Source organism: Sarcophilus harrisii, chromosome 2 (genome assembly GCF_902635505.1).
Source record: "Sarcophilus harrisii chromosome 2, mSarHar1.11, whole genome shotgun sequence".
Taxonomy (NCBI): Eukaryota; Metazoa; Chordata; class Mammalia; order Dasyuromorphia; family Dasyuridae; genus Sarcophilus; species Sarcophilus harrisii.
Window position 1 is genome coordinate 384,607,774 of NC_045427.1, and position 23,640 is coordinate 384,631,413.

General features: G+C 35.9%; 1 protein-coding gene across 2 annotated transcripts in view; it reads right to left on the minus strand.

Annotated features, from left to right (window-relative positions):
- The window catches only part of GLRA1 (glycine receptor alpha 1), an 85,430-nt gene that overhangs the window by 4,565 nt on the left and 57,225 nt on the right, over nucleotides 1–23,640 (minus strand). For both annotated transcript variants that reach the window (XM_031953562.1, XM_023505718.2), the window contains exons 4-8: nucleotides 20,062–20,285; nucleotides 14,674–14,756; nucleotides 13,119–13,256; nucleotides 11,604–11,818; nucleotides 10,359–10,505 (exon numbers count right to left, since the gene is read on the minus strand). In XM_031953562.1, coding sequence (XP_031809422.1) covers nucleotides 10,359–10,505; nucleotides 11,604–11,818; nucleotides 13,119–13,256; nucleotides 14,674–14,756; nucleotides 20,062–20,285 — 807 coding nt within the window. The remainder of the gene's footprint in view (nucleotides 1–10,358; nucleotides 10,506–11,603; nucleotides 11,819–13,118; nucleotides 13,257–14,673; nucleotides 14,757–20,061; nucleotides 20,286–23,640) is intronic.

The following is a 23,640-nucleotide window of genomic DNA, read 5'->3' on the forward strand; positions in this document are numbered from 1 at the left end:
AAATGCTTTTTCATATAATATCAAATATGTAAATGTGCCTACGTGCATATGTAACATACATATACACTTACATATATGTATCACTTATTCCTGTATATATTCTATGGGATCTGTCTCACATACTTCCTGGTGAACAGGTGAAAATATAGATTTGTCTTACCCAGTAATCCTGCCACAAAGCACTTCCACACAATACTCATTCAGCCATGCTGATGGGAACATGATATAGTGCATGTGTGTGTTTTCTGAGATTTTGTAGATTCTAAGAGAGTATGTTGTCCATGTTCCCTTGTATTGTAACAAGGGGGTCTCACACTTTCTGAGTATCTGGGAGGCAGGGTTATAGTAAGCATGTATTGAGTGTTCCATAGTTGTTTACATGGCTAGGTCCAAGTATTACAAGAATGATGTCAAATTTTCATTAGAAGTGTTTTTTTTGTGACCACAGGCAAGGGATGTCCTATTGTACTAGTCACTGGAGTAGCTTTCTGTAGCTCAGCATATGACCAGGGTCATAACTAGGGTGAAATGATTAAAGCTTTGCTCTGGGGTACCAAATTTAGAGCATACTGACAACATTGCTCTTCAGCAGCATAGAAAAAAAAAGTTTAGCACTGACTTAGCAATAATAATTAGTAAAAAATAGGAAGGTACCAGATGGTGATTCTGGATGAAATCTTTTCTCTCTGCCTGTGTAATGGCATCCCCAGCAGTAGCTTTTGTTCCAGAGATGTTGTGTCTCCCCTTTTGTCAGTTCTTCACCTCCCCAGCCAGTTTGTTTGTGATGTTTGCACTAAATATAAGAATTCTTAGTGTAGAACAAAAGCAACTTAGTTTCCTGAGCTATCTTATTGTGGGCAGAGGATGATGGATGTGGGAAGTAGGCATTGTCTTGGGGCAGATCTTCATTCTAAATCTGAGATTTAGGAGTTTTTAATTGAAGAATTTTAGAGTGGACTTCAGAGGTCATATGATCCAATTTATCCAATCAAGTAATCAATATAGTCGGCAAATAGTCAGATATGCCAAATGTATGTGATGATTAGAGCAAGGATTATTATCCCCATTTGATAGATGAGATGATTGAGACCAAAGAAAGGAAGTGACTGAGTGAATGACAGCCCACTACTTCCTGAAGGAATCTACTTGATTTTTGGATAGTTCTAATATTTGGAAGTTTTTTTCCTTTTACTAAATCTTCAACTTCTGGCCATTTTTACTAGTTCTGTCCTCAGGAACCAGGAAAACTACGTCTAATCCTCTTCAGCATGATAACCCTTCAAATATTTGAAAACAGAAATGATACTTTCCTAGGCCTTCTCTTCTACAGGTGATAGTATCCCAAGTTCCTTTAACTGATTTTCATATGGTGTAAAGTGCCTCACTATTCTACAATATTTTAAATATATTTTTAAAGACAATCTAAGATTATAACAGCTTTTTTGACTGCCAAGTTCCAATGTTGTATCATATTGGGGATGACATAAGATTAAAAGCCCCACATAATTTTCACACAAATTGTTCTCTAGCCACATCTTTAACATTTTGAAAAATTTATATTTTTGAACTCAACTACAAGATTTTACATTTGTCTCTATTACATTTCATCATGATAGAACTAACTCATCTCATCTGTTTTTTTAAAAATGTTAACTTTTAACTTGTTACTTTCTTTTTTAAATACTAGTATGAAAAGATTGTATTTTACTTTAAAGACTTTGAGACCATTTAAGTTTATGATCAAGGCAAGTGACATGTTTAGACTTGTGCCTTACCTAAGGAATGTTATTGCGTGGTATAAAGGATCTATTGGAGAGGAAGGGAACTAAAAGAAGGGAGACCAATTAAGAGTCGTATGAAATTATTGCCTTTGAGGAAACGATAAAGATAACCACCAATTTCCTTATTTGACTCTCTGAGAAGAATCTTCAAGTTTTCTTTGCATTGGCTTAAGCCTCAGTGAGAATATTATCATGGATATAGTGTCTTATGGATGCATATGAGAGGTGATGAGGGCTTCATTTAGAGTTTTAATAGTGTGAATAAAGAGAAGAGGAAGCATATGAGAGATAATGTGGAGGTAAAATTAATAGGATTAGATTGTTGATTGTATATAAGTGATGAAGGATAGGATTAAAAAAGCCCCAATCTAAGGTTTGGAACCTTGAGTGATTATATGGATAGTAATGCTTACAAGAGAAACAGAGAAGTTTGAAAAAGCAGTGGATTTAGATGAGAAAAAGAAGACTTTTAGACATACTGAATTTGAGATGTCAATGAGACTTGGCTGGGTGAATATCAAGTTATAGTCACCTAAATAAAAATTACAATGAAACTCACAGGAGTAGTTAAAATTTCCAAAAAAGATAGTGAAGACAGAGAAGAGATCTAGAATAAAACTTTAGAGGCCACCTGTGTTCAGTGATGGGGCATAGATGAATAAAGATAACAGTTATTAAGCAAATTAATATATTCCAAACACTATGATCCAGTAGCCAGTGAGTTGATACGTTATTAGGGGAACTAAATTGCATTTATAATAATCTCACTATGAATGAAATTTTTTAAAAAATGAAGAATACACAAGTCAACGCAAGGATGACAAGTTCTCCTAAAAGAGGCAAATAAAGAAATTGGCAGATTTGTTTCTGTTATTTGTCCAGAGACAATAAGGAACCTAATTTCATGGGACATTTGTTCATCATTGAAATACTCATACTGAGTGTAAGGAAAAAACCCCCATCATGAATATAATTGCAGCTTTTACAACATCTGTTTTAGAGAATGGAGAAATATAGAAATTCCTATGAAGAGCTTGACAAGAAAGTTCTTGTATTAAATTTTGTATTAAGTACAATACATAAATTGCTAGTTGATAACTTCAGCAGGAAGAGGGCAAAAATTGCTTTGTAAAGTATGGTTTGAGGATTACGAATGAAAGAAGATCCACTCATATGTATCATAAACCCTTTTGTCGAGTTAGAAGGTGCTGGACATGGTAAGCATTAAACAGCTTCACGACTGACAGGAAGTCACTGTTTATTGATATCGGATTTAGCGGTCATTCAGGAGGCAGATTTTTAACTGGTTAGAGCAAAGGTCAAAATAAATGCCAAATTAGAAGAAAGGATAAGGAAAAGAAGACACCTATTAGCTCTTTTTTATAATTTTTTTTAAATAATAAAGAGGTCTAATATGTTCCTGAAATATATACTGTAAGATATAATGGAGAATGTTCTAAGACTGACTAAATCTGATGATCCTAATGATTAGGGTTTAAATACCTTATGATAATTAAGGTTTTTAATAAAGATCCTAAATTATTTTCATCAATGATTTCATTTGAAGCCAAAGACTTCAATGAAAAATATAGTATAGAGGCCAGAGAGCTATACTTGGAGTACAATGGATCTGGATTTGAATTCAGCCTTAGAATCTAGTTGTTTGACTCTGAGCAGGTTATTTAATATCTCTCAGCCTCAATTTCCTGACATGTATAAAACATGGGGGTTGAATTTGATAGTCCCTAAAATTCATTTTAGCTCTAAATCAGTGCCCCTGTGACTCAATATTTTGGTTGACAGAAAGTTGTTGGATTCTGAACCATAGCTTATGTGGACCTTTGATTAGGTCCACTTAACAAGGACTGGCAAAAATGTATTTTCCTGAAGTCTTATAAATTGAATCAAAAGGACTTTAAATAATAGAAGTAAAAAGGAGAAAACTGCCCTCATTTATGTCCCAAGATAGCTATTATGAAGAGCGACTTCAATAGGAAAGCTAGCCTTGGAGTCAGGGATACCTGGGCCCAAGTATCAACTTTATCCACAAATTGGCTGTGGGACTTTAGCTAAGTCACTTAACATTTTGGTCTCATAAATAACTATCCAAGACTAAGTTGCAGAGCAGGAACACATCTGTATTAATAAGCACAACTCCTCACTGGGAATTACCTACATTGACTAAGTCATTGGTCTGGTGAAACAAAAGGAAAAAAACAAAGACAAATCAACTATATATATATAGTGTAAAACAAAGAGCAGTAATGGTAAATGTTCCCAATTTCCAAAAATCAAAATCCAGGAAAGAAAGAAGTAATAAGGAGAAGTAGAAAGAGGACAGGATAAGTATTTATTAAGCACTTGCTATGTACTAGGCAGCTAGGTGATACAAAAGATAGGGTTCCAGGCCTGAACTCAGAAGACCTGAGTTCAAATTTAGACTCAATCACTTGCTGGCTCTGTGATTCTGGGTAAGTCACTTAGGCCTGTTTGCCTCAGTTTCCTCAACTGTAAAATGAGATAGAGAAAGAATTGACAAATCACTCCAATATTTTTGCCAAGAAAACCCCATGTGGGGTCATGAAAAAGTGGATACAACTGAAATAATTGAAAAATGACAACATGGATCAGGTACCATGCTAAGTGCTTTTATACATATTGTCTTGTTTGATTCTTACAACTCAATAAAGTAGGTACTATTGCTCTCCTCATTTTGCATTTGAGAAAACTGAGGCAGACAGAGGTTAAGTGACTTCCAAGGTCACACAACTAAGTGTTTGAGACTGGATTTGAATTCAGATCTTCCTGCGTTCACAAACTTAGAATATAAAGAGAGCATAAAGAAAATAAAAAATGAATAAAAATTGAAAAGAAAATATGTCTAGCCTCTATTCACTGATCCACTTAGTTGCCATAAAAATCCATTGTTTCAGATGTTTGTACACAAATGTATAAAATATAAATAACATAAAAAGTGCCTTAGAAAATTGTATGTAAGGAAACACATTTGACTACTGGAATCACTAAAATTTGATGGAATTTGGTCAAATTGATGGCTCTGAATATATTCTAAAGGATTACAGGATAAGCAAAGTGGGACTGTAAAACGTTTAAGTTATATACTCATGTAAGGAAAGAAATTCAGCAATCAGAGTGGAGAAGAATGGTGAAAATGGTGAAAAACCAAGGGAAAAGAATATTCATTGTCATATAACTGAACAGAAAGAGGAAATTGATGAGATATTATTCAGGTATCAGGCTTTTTCAAGCCAGGTATGGAAACACTACATAGCAGTGATGGTGAGTTCCAACTGTGTGAATATCATCTAAAACTCTCTTGGCCTTAATGGTAATTTCACTCTGGGGGCAGCTAAGTGATGCAGTGGATAGAGCATACTGAATTTAAATCTGGTTTCAGACACTTAACACGTCCTATCTGTGTGACCCTGGGCAAGTCACTTAACCCCATTTGCCTCAGCAAAAAGAAAAAAAATTATAATTTAACCTTTCAAAAGGCAATGGGAGATGCTATTTTGGACCTGATTTCTAACCAAGAAAAAGGAATAAGTTGCTGGTATAAAAATGACAGGAATCATAAGCTGGGGAAAAGTGACCTGGACTAGATTGTATTTCAAGAAATGGCATAGTATTTTTGATGACCTTCTTACACTAATATTCCCCTATCTTGAATACTGGGTTATGAATTTTCAGTCACAGAAATTTTCTAAGACCATTTACTAAATTATGAATGGGTTTAAACTGGTGCTGGTGGAGGGAGTTCTCATCAGAGCATGTTAGAGTCAACTCATATCCACACGCATGAGCTATGAGCACTGATTTATGCTATTATTGATTGTCTAGCCTTAAGAAAGGAATGGAGAAAATGTTGATAATCCAGATAAATGCAGATTAAAAGAGTGTCTAGTCCTTTTTTGGAAGCTGGTTTAAATATTTATTAACATGTCTCTGGTCTCTCACAGAACTCACAGATGCTTGAAATATTGAAGTAATTGCCCAGCTATATAATGTGATTGAACCACAAAAGCATTATCATAGCAGGGCAAAAAATATAATAATTTAGACCAAAGCTTCTTAAATCCCATGTGGAATTGGGTAACTGCAGGGGGTCATAAAAACTTTGGCAACAGTAAAAAGTTGCTGAGTGCTCTATGGCTTGCAGTATCAAATATTCTGCCAAGATTTAATTTTTTATGTAAAATTAGACAAACACATCCATTTCACTAATATGTAAATTTGTTTTTATCTTTAATAAATGGTAAATTATATGTATACTAAAGAATTATTTTAAAATAAATTTCTTTATGATTTATTATTAGTAAACGTTTGATTTGTATATCTATTTTGTATACTTACGTACTCAGGGTCACTTAAAAATTTCTTCTTACAAAAAGGGGTTGTAAGTGGAAAAAGTTTAAGAAGCCCTAGTTTAGACTAAGAAGCAAGGGAGAGGTAGGTTCAGATTCTGCCCTACATACTTTGAGACCACAGACAATCAATAATCTCTTTGAATCTGTCTCTTCATCTATAAAATGAGGAAAATAATACTTCTAATATGTACCTCAGAGAATGGTTGTGAGGATCAAATGTGATAATATTTGTTAAAATACTTTGGAAACTAAGAATTCTACAGAATATGCTATTATCATTTTCATAAGTGTAATTATATATACAAGAAGTAGAATGAAAAGCACACACACACACACACACACACACACAGACATATCAGGGATCCTTTTCTGATTGATACCCTTTTTCACTCCACCCAACATACTAGTATTCCTCTTCCCTAACTACCTTATATCTTGAATGTATTATTTGAATATATTGAATGTAATAATCAATTCATTATACAGATTAATCATTTTTAAACATACAAACTCCTGAGGAGCAATTGAATCTTATACTATATATGCTATACTATACACAAGTATTTCTGTCAAACGAAAATTTGTTATTTTTAAATTATAGATTAATACACAATGTATTTTATGTTAATATACAATATGTCATATATTAATTATTTTATTATTTAATCATGGTTATATTGTTTATATTTATTAACATTTATATTATTTATTATCCTTATATGCAGATAAAAATGAGCAGCTAAAAATTTTAAAAAATTAAAAACTATTAGGTATTAATTGAAAAACCATATTCAAATCAAAAAGTATTGTGGAGAAGGGGAGGTAATGGAGAACTGGAAAACAAAAACACCCATCACTTTATGTACTAAAAACGCCAATCTATTTAAATGTTGGCCAGTTAAATTTAGCCCTTAAAATGCGGGATGTGGGAACAGTTTGATACTGTTGATTGAAATATTTACCCAAGATGAAGTCTTTCAGAATAACTATATATATATGAAATCAGTATAGTGCCTGCTTTTTCTTACACTTACCAGTAGGTGGCAGGTAATTCACACTAAACTGGATAACCAAAAATAAATGCTAAGAAAAATAGCCAAGTCCCTTCTACAAGAATGTTTTTCTAGGCCCTTTATAGATTAGAAGAGGGTAAGAGACTCCAGCAAAAGGGCCCATTGAAAGTACCCAGCATTAACAGGCAACAGCCTGACAACCAGGGAAAACGGAAAAACCACAAAAAAATCAGATAATAATTCCCACTCATATGGCATTTTATAGTTTAAAAAGCACAAAAGCTCTGTAATGCAAGAAGTGAAAGGATTATTTCCATTTTACAGATGATACTCTGAGGCTGAAAAAAGGGAAAGAATTGCTGAGGTTCATACAGCTAACAAATCCCACCACATTATCTGGCCTTATCTGGCATTCTTTCCACCACATTATCTGGCATTATCCAAATTAAATGGTCTCTTTTGTATGTGCATAATTGCAAACTGAGAACTTTAATAAATAAAACTACTTATTAAAATCTATTTTGAGGCCATTACTACTATGAGAAGTAACTTGGTATAGTAGATGGATTTGGAGTAAGAAAGACCTGAATTTGAATCCTGCCTCAGTTACTTAAGCTGAATTTGAATCCTGCCTCAAATACTTAAACTGAATTTGAATCCTGCCTCAGATACTTACTAGCTATGTAAACTTGGACATGTCAAGTAAACTTTCAGCCTCACTTTTCTTATCTGTAAAATGGGGATAATCATGCCAGCACCTACTTCACAGTTGTGAGGATTAAATGAGTTAATATATATATATATAAAGTACTTTGCAAACCTTAAAACACTATATTAGTTCTATTATTATTATTATTAACATACTAGAATAGTAACATCTATTTCACAGAGTTTCTGGGGGAATCAAAAGAAATAATGTATGTAAAACTATACATTTTAATTATTATTATTATATTTCTGTGATAGTCATTTCTTTCTAATTCTAGGAAAGAATTTGCAATACTTCCAATGCTCCACAAAAATGCTGCTTTGATGTCTCATCATGACACAGAGATGACCCTAAATTCTAAAAGGCATGCCAGTGAGATCTTGGTTCTTCCAAGCAAGAAAGGCTTGAGGTCTTACTTTAGTAACCGACTGAGCTTAACTCAGTATGGAAGAGCTCATCACCGGTAAGGTGGTCACTATAACTCTATAGCTAACCCAAGGTACGTATAGAAATACTAAATAGCTCTTGTGTCTTAATCTCTTTTGTCTTCTACAGAATGGCAAACAAGAAGGTAGAGGGTGCTTAGAAACATACTATTTTTATATTATCTGTGAACATTAATTTAACTCTAAAAATGTGATCTTTTCCTGATGACCACATCTTAACACAGAGGAACTGAACCATATCAACACTGACATTTTTATTACAGATATAATCAAAAGATATAAGACAGTTGCTGCTAAAGGGAAGAATAGCTCACAGGTCCTTTTGAAGAAACAGATAAAAGAGTTTTTGGAATGAGCTTCATCATGTTCCCAGAGGCAACAAGAAATATAATTTCTTAGAAAGATTGATCATCTTGTTTGTTGTACTTATGGTTCACATAAACAAAAACATCACCATGAAAATAATTATAGCTTATGTGCCAATGAATGGCTGTAGTGGAGTATAAAGATTAAAAAACCACTGGAAGAATTCAACATGATCCTCTTAAGGAAATTTAACATATATATATATATATATATAAATATGGTGAAGCTCAGTGAAAAGGGAATCAGAAAAGATCCATTGAAAAAATCTAGTTTGGGATAAAGAAAAGAGGATCAAAGTCTCCCAAGCTTCATGTCTATTTATCATGATGCTTTCTTTAGAAAAGAGTCAGAAACTGCTAGATATAGACATGCTACCAGACAAGATCACAAAAAGTAAAATACCTTAATTGTCAGAATTTTGTAAAATGTACTTTGTGTATTTGTTATTTTCCTGTAGTAGAATATAAGCTTTTGATGAAAGGAGTTATTTCATTTTTGTCATTCTTCTAGCAGTATCTGTAGTTACATCTCTAATAAATGCAGTTGATTGATAGTGGATAGAGTACCAGGCCTAGATTAAGGAAGACTCTTCTCTTTGAGTTCAAATCTGACCTTCAACACTTAATAGATATGTGACCTGAGCAAGTCACTTCACCTTGTTTGCCTCAGTTTTCTCATCTATGAAATGAACTGGAGAAGGAAATGAAAATTTTTGCCAAGGAAATTTCACATATGTTCAAGAAGGGTCTGATATGACTGTAAAATGATTGAATATGTTAATAAATGCTCATTGAATTTAGTTGAATATACTATTTTTGGCAGAGAATCCCAAAATGTTAGAGCTGAAAAATATCTTATCAATTGTCCAGTTCAATCTTCTTACCTTTCAGAGAAGGAAAACTGTATTCAACTGCTTCAGAAAGTGGAGTAAGCCTGGGATCTTCCAAAGTAGGAGTAAAAAACTATAACACACTTTAGTACAAGAAGTGATGTTCATAATTATAAACCTAAGTCAACATGAAAGTGTCACATAATCCTGCATTCATAGATGGAAGGGAATTTAGAAGCCATCTAGTCCAAACCCTTTGATTTATAGATGAGAAATCTGAGACCCAAAGTTACCATATGATTTAATCAAGATCACAATAGCAACAAATATTATATTTGGAATTTTAAGCGGAGTAATTTTAAACCAAAATTCTTTTCACTGCACAACAACTGCATCTTCCCCATTTCCTGTCCTTATTGCTTCTTTCTTGGACTTTTACAGTAGTTTTTTAATTGTTCTCTCTTCTCTTACCTTCTGACTCATCTTTTGCATAAGCTGGTAAACTAACACAGTTTGTTTTTTTTCCTAGACAAATGGATGCACTAGCAGCTACTGATGATGGCATTAGCAACATCAATCCATTTTCCCAGACCCTGTCCCCAATCCTTTTTCCTACTGGCCTTTTTTAATACTTGACATTCTACTGTGAGCAATTCATTCTTTTGGCATCTGTAAAATGGGGGAGCTGGGACTAGATGACTTCTTTCTTTTCTAATATTCTGTGATTTGTGCTGCCATATTCATTCCCGGTGGAATAGGCCCTAAAGATTGATGCTTATCAGGTTATTTTCAGTTGTTCTCCCTGGAGCAGTGGCCTGAGTCTTACCTTGTGGTGTCTCCGTTTCCTCCTGAACCTGAGTAGCTCTTTGTGCTGCCGGGACACGAAGTTGACAGCAGCATATTCCAACAGTGCTGAGAACACGAAGAGCAGACACACTGCCATCCAAATGTCAATGGCTTTCACATAGGAGACCTAGTGCAGGAAGGTTGTGGATAGAAGTGGGGGGAAGAAAGAGGAGTAGAGTGTTCTATTAGCACAGTGGCGTCTCCCCTCACCTTCTCCTGGAGGGGATGGGGTAAGGCTGGGGGGAAGGTGCCATGGGATGGAGAATGGTGGAAAGAGAGAAAGGGGGAGAGAGAGAGGAGGGGAGAATGAGAACTAATGGCATGGAGAAAAAGGTTGGCTCAAATGACTTTTTCTATCGGGTTATTGGATTGAGTGAAATGTTGGATCAAGCTGAGTGAAGTAACTATTGGAAGAGTGAATTGAGCAGAACACTGTGGCTAGCAGAAAAGTGAATTGCGGAGAATGATGGATTAAGCAGAAGATTGGCTTGGGTAGAGTGTTGTAGCTAACAGAATATTGGAGTGAGCAGAATGTTAGATTGGAGAGATGTTAATCAAGTGAAATTTTTTTTTTACTAAGTGGAATGCCAGGTTAAAAGGAATCTTGGATCAAACAGGATATTGTACCTAGTAAAAAGTTAGGTGGAATAGAGTATTATTGCATTTAATGGAATTGTGGATAGGGAAGTCTTTCATTGAGTGGGAAGTTGTGTGAAATCAAAGGCTCTTTGCCTTCTCTTCACTCTAGATTGGGGTAGGAGACGGTGCAGGGGATAGGAATGGGTAGGATTTCTCTTGTCAATACCAGATCACTGGATCCTGTAACACTGATTTCCTTGCTGTTCCTTCCACATGAACATCTCTTGATTCCAGTCATTTCCACTGCCTCTCCTCTCTGTCAGGAATTCTTTTTCTCCTCATCTTCACTTGCTGGATTCCTTGGCTTCCTTTAACTTCTACCTTTTGCAAGAAGTTTTTCCTAGTCTCTCTTAATGGTAATACCTTTTTTTCTGAGATAATTTCTAATCTATCCTCTGGATATCTTGCTTGTATGTAATTATTTGTATTAGATTTTGAACTCCTTGAGGGAAGGGAGTCTTTCTCTATATCTCTACTGTTTTGAACAGTGTTTGGCACAAAGTAAACCTTTAATAAATTCTTGTTGACTCGACTTTATTCCAGCATTCTGTGACCAGATGGGGGAGTGGTATTTGTTTGTTTTTACCTTAGGTAAAGATGCTCTAGAGCCAGAGCTCTGAGTGGTCATGGTGAGCACTGTGGTGATACCCAATCCCACCCGAGCAGGTGCAGCATCCATGTTGATCCAGAAGGAGATCCAGGAAAGGATGACAATGAGCAGGCTGGGGATATACATTTGGATCAGATAGTAGCCCATCTGCCGCTCTAAGTGGAAGCGAGCCTCTATGCAAGTGAATTTGCCTGAAAGAAATTGTAGTGAGAGAGTTGAGATAGTTGTCTTCTAATGGTAAGACTTGTGCTCTAAGGGGACAGTAAACCTACATTCTAGGTCAGGCTTTGCCACTAACTAATCATAAATTATCTTGGACTCTTTTAACATTTACATTTTAGAATCCTACATATAAACTGACCCTTGTATCATTGATACATACATGCTTTTATGCATATATATATATATATATATATATATATATATATATATATATATATTATATTATACACACAAGGCATTTATGGTAGAGTGAAAAGAAAGCTGGGCCTGGAATCAGGAAGACCCATCTTCCTGAATTCTAATATGGTCTCAAACATTTAATAGATGTGTGATCCTGGGCAAATCACTTAACACTATTTCCTCAGTTTCCTCATCTGTAAAATGAGCTAGAGAAGGAAATGGCAAACGACTCTAGTAACTCTTCCAGGAAAACCCTCAATAGGGTCATAAAGAGCTGGACATGGCTAAAATGACTGGAAAACAACAAAATATATATACATATGTACACAAATGCATATATGTATGTTTTAAAAATAGCTGGTACCCTTAAGTAGAGTGAAATATGATCCTCTGAAATCTTGCCTCTTTTGGTAAGCTATTCAGCATCCATATGTTTATATTTCCTGCAGAGGGCAGCATTGGTTGGAGCCTGAGAATTTTTCTTTGCTCTGAGAATTCTGGCTGAATGAATGGGGTTTTACTTTCCTTTGGTTCTGGGATGATACATCCTCAGTGCTTTGTAAGGAGCTGCCTAGTACATCCAGAAAGAGCTGTGTGTGAGGCTATGCCTCGGGCTTCTTGAAAGATGCCGGTGGTTTACCCAACTCTTTTAGTCTCCATAAACCTTCCCAGGATGATCTAACAGCAGAGAACCAGTGCTGATGCTTCTGCCTCTCGGAGGCCTGGGGAAAGAGCTTTACTTTTGCTTTACTTGAGAGCATCACTGGCAGGAACCTTTCATATTCACCTTTTACGATCCAAGCACACACACCTAGTATTTATGTGTTGGGGTCTTATATCCTCAATAGGAAGATGTGCAATTTATAATTCTCTTTGGGATCGAGCAAGGGAAGGGGGACAGTATTATTACTGAAGGGGTAAAATGAGATACAGAGCAGCAAATAAACTCACTTAAGGTAGCATAGGTAGATTTTTGTATTCTCTCTGTTGAGTTCAGAGTTGGACACAAGGTATATGGTCAATATAACCTGGTCAAATGAGGGGATTAAGGACTCTGACCTCTGGGGCTCTTTAGCCCTTCTGACTTACCTGTGTTATAATGCTTAGTGCAGTATCGCAAATCCTTTTCTTCTTTCAGGATAAACTGAGGCAGAGTTAAATCATCAGCCACTTGCACTGCACCTTGTTCTTGCCACTGGAAGATGAGGTCATTCATGGTGTAGCCAACTGTGATCAGATGGGAGAAATTGGAATTATTCCAGGAGGAAACAGTAGGCTAAAGCAATGCAGGATTGGGGAAAACATCCCAAAACTGAATCAGGAACCAAAGAAATTGGAACAGGCTAGGAACACTGGCTAAATCTAATCAGATAAAATTTAATAGGACTGAATGTTAAGTACTTCACTTGTCTTCAAGTGTAAGTGGCAGGCTGGGGAAGAATTGTTTAAACAACAGTGCAAATAAAAAAAATTCATATGGGAGGAGGTGTCTAATGGCTTCAAAATCATCAGTAAGGATCACCTGTATACCTAGTGGCCAAAAACACTAATATGATTTTAGGCTACATTTATAGACATAATATTCAGAACGAGAAAAATGATAGTCCTATTGTCCTCTGCCCTAATCAGAGTCAAGATCGTTTTTCATTTTTGCTCAGTTGTCTGTCCAGAATCTGAATACTGGAATATTGTGTTCAGTTCTATGTAAGCTTTTTAGAGAGGAACCCCACAAGAGTCGGTGACAGTAGGACTAATAACTATGACAAATAAGGATCACTTATAGGGGCTGGGTATTTTTAAGCTGGAGAAGAGAAAACTTAGGAAGTACAAAAAAAAATGGTCAGTGCTTTCATGTATTTGAAGGACTCCCATGTGGGAGTCTGGTTTTACTTGGCCCTAGAGGCGAGAACTGGGAACAATGACTAGAAGTTGCAGGGAGACTCAATATAACCAAATAAAACTCACTAATAGTTAGGGTCATTTGAAAATGGAATGGGCTGCCTCAGGCCATGACTTCTTCATTACTGGAAGTCTTCAAGATGTTTCTGAGAGAATTTTGTTCAGGGATTGAATTAGATTCTCTGAATTCCTTTCTAGCTCCCAGAACCTGTGACCTTCATTACTGGAAGTCTTCAAGATGTTTCTGAGAGAATTTTGTTCAGGGATTGAATTAGATTCTCTGAATTCCTTTCTAGCTCCCAGAACCTGTGACCCTGATGATAATTTTCTAGTTATAAGTTTCTTTTTTCTTTTTCCATGAATCAATTGGGGTTAAAATGACTTGTCCAGGTCACACTGCTAGTAAGGGACAAGTTTACTGAGGCTGCATTTGAATTCAGGTCCTCCTGACTCCAGGGCTTGTGCTCTATCCACTGTACAATCTATCTGTCCCTAATTTAACTTTCAGGGATATAGAAAATACAAAATGTTTTTATTAACAATAATCTCTGTGATTTCTGGTCTTGGTTTAGTCCAATTTTAAGATTTCTAAAGCTTAGGAGGGGGTGAGCAGAAGAGTTTTCCTTATACCTTTCTTCCACTAAGATTTTAGGTTAATTCTGAGTTGTCTTTGGGTTCTCATGGTACCTGAGCTCCTATGGAGTGAGTGAAATGGAATTAAAGGACCCAGGCCTATGGCACTTACAGCTCTCCAGTTGCATAATGCATGTCTGGACATCCATGGGAAAATTCTTCAAATCCATGGGACAGGCTAGAGTCAGTGTAATCCTGAGGACAGAAGGAAAAAAGAAATGTGTTGGATTAGTTATGCTAATGAGATACTTCTGTACCTTAGAGAAGCTTGGCAATAGACCTCAGAAATCATTTTCTGAAATGATTTCTGAAATGAAAGCACTCCAAGAACTTGGTAAAGTCCTCAGATCTTTGTGTCTCACTCCAGTTTAGTTCACTTTTCTTATCTTTCCATATTAATGACTTGAAGTTTTTCAAAAATAAATTTTTATTTATGTCTTTTGTTTTTATGTCACTCATATATTTCAATACAATCCCTCTTGACTGTCTCAGAGTTATTCCTTATAATAAAGAATTAAAAAGAGAGTAAAACTAATAACTATATTTAAAAAGTCTGACTATATATGGTACTACTTCACACCCATAGTGCCCTACCTCTGCAAAGAAGGTGGTAGAGATGCCATCTAACTTTTTTAACAGCTACATGGTGCAGTGAATAAAGTACTAGGCCTGTAGGCAGGAAGATCTGAGTTCCAATGTGACCTTAGTCACTCACGAGCTACATAAACTTAGATAAACTGATTAACTTTTGTTTTCCTGTTTTTTCAATTTTAAAATGGAGATAATGATAACAAATATCTCCCAGGATTGTTGTGAGGATTGAATGAGATAATATTTTAGCACAATTCCTGGCACATGGTAGGTACTTAAAAATGCTTTCTTCCTTCTATTCTTTCCTTCCTTTGGGAACAAACTTGGCCATTATAATTTATCCGCATTTCATTTTATTTCTTTTGTTGTTTTTCTATTTATATTATCATGATTCTTGTGTATATGGTTTTCCTGGCTCTATTCATTTTTCATCAGTTTATATGTCTTTTCCTGCTTCTCTATATTTTTTATGTTTGTTTCTCCAGCATAGTAATATTACTTGTATTGACATACTACAATTTGATTATTCATTCTGCAGCTGGGTGATTATCTACTTTTTTGTTTCTAGCTTTGCTACTGCAAAAAGATATGCTATAAATATTTTGGTGTATTGGAGCTTTTCTTTTTGTCATTTGACCTCCTTGGGGTATATGTCTAGCAGAGGATTTTTTGGCTCAAAGGATATGGACATTTTAGTCACTTTCTTTCTATTCCAAATTGCTTCTTAGAATACCTGAATCAATTTACAGCTTCTCTGTAAGTACATTATTGTGAATGGCTTTCATTATAAAAAATACCTTTTAAATTATTCCTCTAACTCATTGTATGACAATGGGCAAGAACCTCCCCTTTGTTGGCCTCCAATTTCCTCTTGGGTAAAATGAAGGAGTTGGATTAGGGGGTCTTTAACATTTGTTCCCGTTCTGGGTTTTGTGTGGTACATTTTAAGTTCACTTCCAGATGTTCCACATTCTAAATTTCTTTTTAGTTTTGAGAATCTATGAGCATTTGTAAAATAGGGATGATAAATGGTATTGATCTTACATGGTTATTGTGTAGACAAATTGAGCTAATTCATAGAGTGTGCACTTTAAAAGGCTATCTGAATGCAGGTGGTTTATATTAGAATAATAATTATTATCTTTATCACAACTTCTTTTGTAATCTTTTGGGTAAAGATTTCAAGATGACACTTACTTTCTGAGCTTATTATAAATGTGGTAAGATGGTAAAGAATGCTCTTAGCAAGAAAAAATTAGAAATTGGGATAAAGTGGCAATGCTTTGTAATAGAATAGAATCTTGCAGTAGAATCAGAAAACTTGGCTTTGATTTTGGGTCCTGACTTCCTATCTATGGGACATCAGACAAATCACTTTCAAGCTGTGAATCTCAATTTTCTCCTCTATAAAATAGGCATAATAATATTTGCACTTCTCTTTCTCACAAGGTTATTGTGAGGAAAGTGATTTGTAAACTTGAAAATAACATATGCATTTTTAGCCATGTTGAGAATCGTGGTCTCTCATCAAGTGACTGCATGATCTTGGAGCAAGATCTTAACTCCTAACTCCCTTAATCTTCTCAATAAAATAATAGATTTAAACTAGACAATTTCTAAGATCTCTTTTTTGACTCTTAATTCTTCCAGCTCTGACATTCAACCTTTATGTTTTAATGTCCTTCCAGAAAGTTTTGACATTATTTTATATATATTCTTTCTAGCTTTGACATTCTATGTCCTGAGATTTTTTTTTATGGGGTGGTATGGTTACTGTCCACATCAGAAGGATGTAGGAATATCTGGGGATACAATTCTCATCTGGTAGCTGGGATACGGAGAGCATTTGTCAGTTCTTTTTCTTCCTTCTACATCTGGATACTTCCCATTTGAAGCTCCAGGGAATTATATGTGAGCGGGAAAAGAGAGGAGGGGGGTGTCCTCTGGGGATGAGTCCAGCTGGGGAGCTCTGAGCATCTGGAATCCTTAGGCAGCTGGGGCATGTCTTACTCTTTTTCTCTCACTTCATTCCCATCCCAGCCTGTCTATAGCTTCCCAAAAAGAGCATTCTACTTGCCTCAAGCTTGCAAGCACAATTTATAATCCAGTATGGTTGCAGAGTAGGTAATGTTAGATTATATTGAGGTAGGTTCTGCCTCTCTTGTATTTTCACCTTGCACATGTATACACCCCCCTATCCTTTGCAAAATACCTAGATTGTGCTCCTTCCACACCACTACCTCGTCCTTAGTTTCCTTCCTCAATTCAAGTAGCACGTTCTACATGAAGCCTCTCCTGCTTTCTTCTCTCCCGTCTAATGCCAGCCTGCCAGTGTCCCTGTATTGATTCTTTATGTAGTTTGTATACTTCATATTAAATGCTATTTCTTAATATATATATTCTTATATTTTATATATTATTCTTAACATATGCTCTTGAGGGTGGAAACTTTTATTTCTAGTTTTGTCTTTGTGGCTTTGACACTTAGCACAGTGCCTGACATGTAATAGGTGCTTAATAAATGTCTATTGATTGATTAAAATGTGTGTGTGTGTGTGTGTGTGTGTATTCATATACACCATACAATACACACATATTGTGCCATATGCTCTTCAAAGCAAAGAGTAAGTTTAGCATCTGGTGCAAGGGGAATCCACTATCTTCATGTAAAAGAGGAAAGTGGCCTCTTGCTGGAGCCCTTGGGTTATGCAAGATGAGAATAGATTCTAATGACCCACTACTTTACCTTAACTCCCCCTCTCTAGCAGTGGTACCAGGGCCCATTGAAATCATACTTTTCAGAGTTTGGGAAGAGAACTGAGTGATAAGGTGGGAGACAGAGAGAGAAAAGTATCCTGTCTCAGTCCTGAGGATCGGAGCTCCAAAGTAGAGCAGCTGTCAGAACAGGTTAGTGTTTTGTTTCTGGACAGACTTACCCATCTCCCTGCCCTTTCTTTTTTAACCCACTGTCCTTGGGGTTTGGCCTTGAGGGGCATGTGTGACAAAAAAAGTACTGAGTGGAGACCAATGGTTCTGGATAGGTTGGGAGATTGGGAAGATCTTTCTGGCTGGTTGCCTTCACATTTGGCCACCCTTGGATAAACTATGTGAGTTTACCAGTTCTCAGGATAATTGTAAGGTCAGTGAAGTTAATCTTCCTGTGTCCTTTCCTTGCTCTCCCAGGTCTCTTTGAAGAACTTTGGATTTACAGTCGAGGACTGAGTTCAAATACCAGATCTTCTAGTTACTATTTTTGTGTTAATATCCATGTGACTATTGCCCTTTTCACATCTTAGGTTCCTCATCTATAACATAATAAGAGCTAGCATTTATATGGGTAACTAGGTGGTGCAGTGGATGGAGTGTCAGATCTGGAGTCAGGAAGACTCATCTTCCTGAGTTCAAATTTGACCTCGGATACTTCCTAACTGTGAGACCCTGGACAAGTCTGTTTACCTCAATTGTCTTGTCTGTAAAATGAGCTGGAGAAGGCAATTATGAATGATTCCAGTATTATCATCAAGAAAACCTCAGTAGGGAGATGAAAAGTCAGATGTAATTAAACAAGAAAAAAGTAGCATTTATATAGTGCTTTAAGATTTGTAAAGCTCCTTATATGTGTTATCCCATTTGATCCTCACAACAACCTTATGAAGTAGGTGCTGTTATCATCATCATCATTCCTGTCTTCTAGATGGGAAACTGAGATTGACAAAGGACTTATGTAGGATCATAGAAAGTAAGGGTGTGAGGCAGGATTTGAATTCAGATCTTCCTAACTTCAGATCCAGCACTTTATCCACTGCACCATCTAGCTACTTTGGTTTAGACCAGATAGTCTTTAAAAATTCTTTCCAGCACTAACCCTATGGGTTAAAAGTGGTAGTTGCTTACAATTGGAATTTGAACTCCAGTCTATGAACCCCGAATGGCCCCCTGTTTATTCCATACCAAGTCATGCAGTCAGTAAATGAAAGAATAAAGCCTCAGATTCACTTCTATTTATTACAAATCCAGTGTTCTTTCTGTTAAACCATGTATGTGGCTTGCAGCCTGAACTTTATCCTGATTACAATGGTACAGCAATGCCATGGGATCACCGGATCCCAGCCTGCTCCTTGCAATCTACTGCATGCATCATATTACTCCCATGACCCCATGAAATGAATATATGGTAGCCTCTATGTCAATGTGGACCCCAGAGTCTAAGGTGTAGAGATAAGAGAAATGAAGACTTCTCCCTATGACTTGAATAAATAAACCTGTTTCCTCTCCTCCCTAAAGAAAAGCTTTATTGCTTATAGTGCCCTTGGTGAGAGAAGCCACAGTAACAGCTCTGATTCTTTTCCCCAAATCATCCTTCACAAATTACTGGGATCATCATCTTAATCTACAGTGATGACTGAAACATTCAGATCTTTTCTATGGCTTTTCTCTGGCCATAGGGAAAAATGAAAATTTCTCAGCTTTGCCTTTAATGCCCTTTGTAATCTGGTTCCAGTAAAGCTTTGCTCTTCAGGAGAAAAACTTAGAAGACATTGAGAGAATAAAATGACTTGCTCAGAGTCACACAGCTAGTATGTTTCTGAAGAAGGATTTGAACTCAGATCCTCCTCACTCTACAATCCACTGAGCCATCTAATGGCTTGCAGAATGTTTGATTTTCAGCATTATCATAGTGCTACTTCCTATTCATATGAACATGGATAAATCCTTTCTATGAAGAGAACTCATCATTTTACCTCTGAGCCTGCCCTTCTTTCCAGTCTCCCTTTTTATGTTAATGATCCCATAATTCTACCATTGCTCAGTTGTCTAGTATCTTGGATTTAACTCCTGGCGGTGATGGAAAACCAGTTATTCTATGAAGGAAACTGGTTAGGTAGAAAGGGCAATCCCAGCATCTCACCTGATACTGTAGAGAACATTGCCATTCCTGGAGATGCGCAGGAGCTTATTGTCAGTGGTAATCTCATGGAAATGGGCTCCCTTCTCATTGGCAAAGAACAAGTCTGGCTTCCAGATGGAGTCCAACATGGATGGGTCCAGATCCAAGGAATCATCTGGGTACTCATTGTAGGCCAATCGAGGGTCATTCCACTGCTGACGCAAGAAGATGTTGACCCTATAATCCTACAAAGGGGGAGGAGAAAGTCAGAACCTGGTGATTATAGTTCTTACAAAAATGTTGGGCATCTCAGATTAGTGTCCTGAGAGAGTTATTTTTGTCCATAATTATTTACTATTTCTTTTGCTTCCAGTTGTTTCCCTACTTTCATAGAAATGACTATCTGAATTGGGATATACTTTAGTATATAGACTATTAGAGCTAGAAATAGCCTTTGAACACAGAACATAGAATGTCATCATTGGAAGAGGTCTTATTGTAGAGAAAATATCCTATTAGAAATGAATGAGACTTTAGTAACAACATAATCCTACTCTCTTAATTTTTGGATGGGAAGAAATTGAGATCTAGAGAGGTGATGTGACTTGCTAAAAGCCACCCAGAGAATTAGTTTTGGAGCTGGAGCTACAATTCAGATCTCCTGCTTCCCAGGTTAGTTCACTTACCAGTATCTCAAATTTTTCATTCAGTTATCCCAAAAAATTTATAGAGAAACATGGCATTACTATATTCTCTTTCTAACAAGCCCTTAATAACTTTCTTTTTTCCTGGTAGTAGAAGTGTAATTTTGAGGCAAAATAGAACCAAATCTCCCAACTCCTCCCTGAGCTGATACCTTTTTGGATAAGCCTGCAAAAATGTCAATAGCTTCATAAAATATGTCTAGGTATTTCATAGGATTGTTCTATTATTTAATTGAAACCTTTCCCACCAGCCCTATAGAGAATGACATTTTGTCTCATAATCTTATGTCTTATAAGTCCCCAGGTAGGGGAGAGTTGCAGAATTGGATTGCATTTTCCTAGTTTTCTTCTAATGGAAGCAGATGGTTTCTAATCTGGTTGCATCCAACTAGTAGTTTAGAAATATTGTCTTTTTTCCCCCTGTGAATCTTATATGCTGCAATACTAGGGACTGAGTGGTGTTAGAAGAAAGGAAATGTAGACAGTTGGTCAGTAAAAGCTTTTGGCTCCCAAAGCACAATTGCATTCCTGATGATTCTTTTGTGATCAGAGTCATTCCTATGCCTCTGGAAGAATGGGATGTACAGAAAAGATCAGTATTCTCACTCTTCCTCTTCCCTCCAGTAATATCCTCTCTTCTCAAAATCCTGTTCATCTTTCAAGGCTCAGCTCAAGTCCTTCTTCCTCTGTAGTGCTTTTCTTGACCTCTCCATCTGGAGACATGTCTCATTCCTAGGATCACTTAAGGATCTAGGTGGTTTGTGTGACTCTTTCTCATTTAACCTCTCAGTGTTAACTTAGTTTCATTAGCTGTAAAATTTCCATTATTTATTAACAAAACATATGCATGGGTAATTTTTCAACATTGACCCTGGCAAAGCCTTCTGTTCCAACTTTTCCCCTCCTTCCCCCACCCCTTCCCCTAGATGGCAGGTAGTCCCATACATGTTAAATATGTTAAAGTACATGTTAAATCTAATATATATATACATATCTATACAGTTATCTTTCTGAACAATAAAAATCGGATCTAGAAAGAAAGAAAAAACTTGAGAAAAAATAAAAATGCAAGCAAACAATAACAGAAAGAATGGAAATGCTATTTATCAACTGTAAAATTTAATAATACATTTATATCCCATGATTATTGTGAGAATCAAATGAGATGACGTGTAAAAAGATCTACAAGCCTTAAAAAGCTATATAATTACTACTACTTATTCTCTAGGTGTTTCCTGTGTCTAAGAAATTGTCTTGTCAACTAAATTGTGAGCAATTTTAAGATGTGGACCACATTATTTACTTATATTTCCCCCATAATTCTTTACATAGGATGAAGCATGTAGAAAATGCTTGAGAAATACTTGTTAATTTATAGTGTGAATTAAGATAACATTACCTTTCTCTTCCTTCTTCTGCTATTTGTGTGTTGTTGTTAGGTTGACTAGCATTTATAAGTAGAATAAAACCATAGCATCGTGGATGGAGAGCCATCTTGAGAACTTTGAATAACAGGTTCAAACCCCACCTCAGACACAATATGATTTTGTGATCTGGGGCAAGTCCTAGGGTTTGTGTTTTAGGCAATTCCATGCAGAAAGGAGTCAGCTTTGGTGGAGGGAGTTTTCTCTACAAGAGGTCCCTAGGCCACTGAAATCTTGGATCCAGGCCCCATCCATAACATTCTATAGTCTTTGTTCTCTTCAAACTCTTCTTCAATACTTCAATTTGGATCCCTCCCATACCAAACTGAGGCATTAAAGTAAGATCTGAATGGAGTAACAATAATATTAGGTTACACTTATATAGCATTTTGAAGTTTATAGAATACTTTGTTTTCTTTGTTTAATTGAGTCTTCATAATAATAATGTGATGCAGGTAGTATAAAACTTATGATGCTTATCTTCCAGATGATGAAATTGAGGTTCAATATTTGATTTGGTGAAGTTCACATAGCTGGTGAGGTGCTGGTAAGAGTTGGAGATGAAATTCTGGCTCTAACGTTAATGGGGATTGAAAGGAATATACCTTTTTTTTCCAGTGGTACGTGGCACTTACACAAAAATTGACCATTTATTAAGACATAAAACTTCATAATCAAATGCAGAAAGGTAGAAATAATGAATGCATCCATTTCAGATCATGATATAATTAAAATTACCTATAATAAAGAGCCATGGAAAAATAGACCAGAAATTAGTTGGAAACTAAATAATCTAGTCTTAAAGAATGAGGTGGATAAAACAACCAACTCATAGAAACAATAATTTCATCCAAGAGTATGACAATAATGACATAGTATACCAAAACTTATAAGATGAAGCCAAAAAGTTATTAGGGGAAATTTTATATTTCTAGATGCTTACATTAGTAAAATAGAGAAAGAGAATAATGAATTGGGCATATAACTAAAAAAAGCTAGAAAAATAACAAATTACCCCTCCCCCAAATAAATACCAAATTAGAAATTCTGAAAATAAAAGGTGAGATTAATAAAATTGAAAGTAAGAAAACTATCATATAAATAAAACCAAGAATTGGTTTTATGAAAAAAATCAACAAAATAGATAAATCTTTGGTAAATTTGATTAGAAAAAGGAAAAGAAAAGTTCTGACACCAAGTTCCACTGTACCATGTAGGAATATTTCTATTTTCACATTTGCATTATCTTGTTCCTCAAATTCAGTCAGTTGTCATGTTCTGCCAATTCTTTCTCAATGGTATCTCTTACATTTGCCGCCTGTTACCTCTTCCGTTCCTATGCCTCTACTCTACTTCTGATCATCATCATTTCTTTTCTGAACTATGTAAGGATGGATGTCATTCTTAAATTTGCAAATAGCAGGAAATGAAGGCTAGCTAACATAATGGATGACAACATCAGAATGCATAAA